The sequence below is a fragment of the Mandrillus leucophaeus genome, unplaced genomic scaffold (assembly GCF_000951045.1).
Source record: "Mandrillus leucophaeus isolate KB7577 unplaced genomic scaffold, Mleu.le_1.0 Scaffold240, whole genome shotgun sequence".
NCBI lineage: Eukaryota > Metazoa > Chordata > Mammalia > Primates > Cercopithecidae > Mandrillus > Mandrillus leucophaeus.
In genome coordinates, this window is record NW_012102477.1 from 977,260 (window position 1) to 980,212 (window position 2,953).

Here is a 2,953-nt window from a genome sequence, read left to right on the forward strand (position 1 = left end):
CATGCACCTCCACACCCGGCTAATTTTGTATTTTTAGTAGAGACGGGGTTTCTCCATGTTGGTCGGGCTGGTCTTGAACTCCCGACCTCAGGTGATCCTCCCACCTCGGCCTCCCAAAGTGCTGGGATTACAGGCTCCTTTAACATCTTGTAAAAAATATTTCTCCATCAAAAAATATACCTCTTTGACAGGTTTTTTTTTTTTTCTGGCTGAATGAATAATATTGCACTTTTATATGCACATATTCTTAATTACTCTAATGCATGTAACCAACTCCTTGCTGTTAAGATACTTGGGTGGCTTCTACATTTTCTGAATTATAAATAGTACCACACCGGATAGCTCTGTAACTGAAATTTCTCACAGAGCCCTTCTGGGGAACTCTGCACACCCTGAGAGGTGGAAAGAGCCCAGGAACAGGGGTCCCTGGATGAGCTGGGTGACCTGGGACCTCGTGGCCCCTCCAGGCCATTCCCGCCTTTGCAGCATGGCCCTAAAGGTCCAAGAGGCCCCCACCCCCGCCACCCAGCTTCTGCACCTGAGGCTCGTGGGCTCTCCCCAACCCTGCAATCCGCTCCACTTACTCGATGGGGAACCAGTCGCCACACAGGTGCTTCACAGTGTCTATGTCATCGTGGCAGAGGAGGCGCAGGCTGACCTCGCTGAGCGCGCTGGATGGCACCACCTCTGTCATTCACACCTGTGGGGAAGGGTGGGGGCGTCACCTCACAGCCTGGTCCTCCTCATGCTCTGCTTGTGAGGTAGGCGAGACAAAAGAGCATGGAGCATGTCCCACGGATGGACATTCCTCGACCAGCACTCAGAGGCCTCTGCCCCTCACGACCGCCCTTGCACCAGGCGTTGCAGTCACCCTCCTCTGCTGAGGAGACCCGGGCCCAGGAGGGCAGGCAGGATGGGGAGCCAGCCCCCTTGCTGCTCAGCCCCAGCTGGGGGAAGCCCTGGCCAGCCTGTCTTTCCTCTCTCCCCATCTGAACTGGTCTCACATCTTAGGACAGTGGTCCTTCAGAGAGTCAGTGGCCCCAGCCAGCCTGACTTCTCTCAACCCCAGCCATTGGCTGCCAATGACAGTTGTGGGTTCAGCAGCCCCCATGCCTCGTCCCCCTTCAAAGCAGCCTGGCAGCCGGGGCAGTGAGCAGCTGGATTTGCAGGGGAAGTGGCGCGGCTTTATTACCAGGGCGTGGGTCTGTGCTGAGCAGGTCACACCCAATTTCTCCTCCCCACCCAGCAAGCAAACACTCCTGGGCGGAAAGAAAGAGAATTCGGGGGATACCACAATTCAAGTCGGGGGTCACGAGTGGCCAAGGACTCTTTTAAATCAGGAAAGTGCATCCAATCCAGGGGCTGGGGGAGAAACCCCCCTTGTTTTATTTAACAAGGAAGTTATAGAAAGGAAGAGAGGAATGGAGGGAGGAAGGCTGGCCGGTGGCACCGAGAAGGGGAAAAACAGAAGCCTTAGTTCTTTAAGTTGTAAACCGGTCGTTAAAAGGAAAGGATGGGGCCTGGTGTGGTGGCTCACGCCTGTAATTGCAGCACTTTGGTAGGCTAAGGTGGGTGGATTGCCTGAGGTCAGGAGTTCGGGACCAGCCTGGCCAACATGGCAAAACCCTGTCTCTACTAAAAATACAAAAATTAACCAGGTTTGGTGGCGGACAACTGTAATCCCAGTTACTGTGGAGGCTGAGGCAGAAGAATTGCTTGAACCCGGGAGGTGGAGGCTGCAGTGAGCCAAGATTGTGCCACTGAACTGCAGCCTGGGCAACAGAGTGAGACTCCGTCTCAAAAAAAAAAAAAAAGAAAAAAGGAAAGGATGGAAGACTGGGCGTGGTGGCTCATGCCTGTAATCCCAGCACTTTGGAAGGCTGAGGTGGGAGGATCGCCTGAGCCCAGGAGTTTGAGACCAGCCTGGGCAACATAGCAAGACCCTGTCTCTAAAGATAAATAAATAAACCCATAAATAAATGGGAAAAGATGCTGCATTCATCCTTCCTTTTTAGGAGGAATTGTGTAGTTCATCTCAGGGTTGAGGAAAAGTTCTTTTTTACAAAAGAATGCCGGCTAATAAAAGTAGAAATGATGACGGAATTAGAAAGTCACCATTTTGGAATCACCAACAGAAATGACTGAGTCAAACAAGAATCAGGACAGTCAAACAAGAATCAGGAAAGGCTGTGAAATCTGCAGGTCAAAGCGGCTGGGGGCAGGTGCAAGGTGTGGAGGCAGAGCCGCTGGGCTCCCAGGACTCACTCACTGCCCAGGAAAGGCCTCGTCTTTATCTGGCAGTGCCCACTCCACTGGCGGGACGAGCCCAGCCTCTCTGAGCTCCCGCCCTCCTGCTGCCATGGGTGGGAAGTGCCCACGGCCGTCCACTGTCCAGGCTTCTGCACAACCTTCCCCTTCCTGACAAGGGGAAAAATTTAGAAGCCGAATCTGGTGTCTCTGCTGGCTCAGCCTCAGCTAATCCGATTCCTGGAGCCTCCTCTGTGGAGTGGAGATGGCCAGCCCCCTCCCCAGGGTGGTTCAGTGCTGGAACGAGCTGATGGGGTCCAAGTGTCAGGACAGTGCTGGCAGGGAGGCGGTGCCCCTCTACACCATCCTTGAGCACCCGCTACTAGCTGATACTTGGCCTGGTCCAGCCACTTCCAGGGGTATACCCTTGATCTGGGACAGGGCCAACACTGACGTCCTGAGCAGCTCTGCTCTGACTCCTAACTTGTGTGGTTCTCAGCTCCTGGTTCAACGTCAGGTGTGCCAAGTAGTTCATGCTCAGCTTTATAGGGAGAAGTCTCTTTAAACTCACATCCCCCACCCCGCCCTTGTGCCCACCCCTTTGTTCCCACGGTTCTGGATCCATGCACTGTTGAATCCAGACCCTTTAAAAATAGTTAGGCCGGGCGCGGTGGCTCATGCCTGTAATCCCAGCACTGTGGGAGGC

The 2,953-nt window shown here is 53.9% G+C and overlaps 1 protein-coding gene across 2 annotated transcripts in view; it reads right to left on the bottom strand.

Moving 5' to 3' along the window:
• The window catches only part of LOC105541516 (N-alpha-acetyltransferase 60), a 54,248-nt gene that overhangs the window by 22,781 nt on the left and 28,514 nt on the right, over nt 1–2,953 (bottom strand). Inside the window, exon 1 of one of the 2 annotated variants that reach the window (XM_011982576.1) lies at nt 585–825. In XM_011982576.1, coding sequence (XP_011837966.1) covers nt 585–694 — 110 coding nt within the window. In that variant the 5' untranslated portion in view covers nt 695–825. Of the gene's footprint in view, nt 1–584; nt 826–2,953 lie in introns of those variants that run through there. The other variant, XM_011982575.1, reaches the window with a different exon arrangement.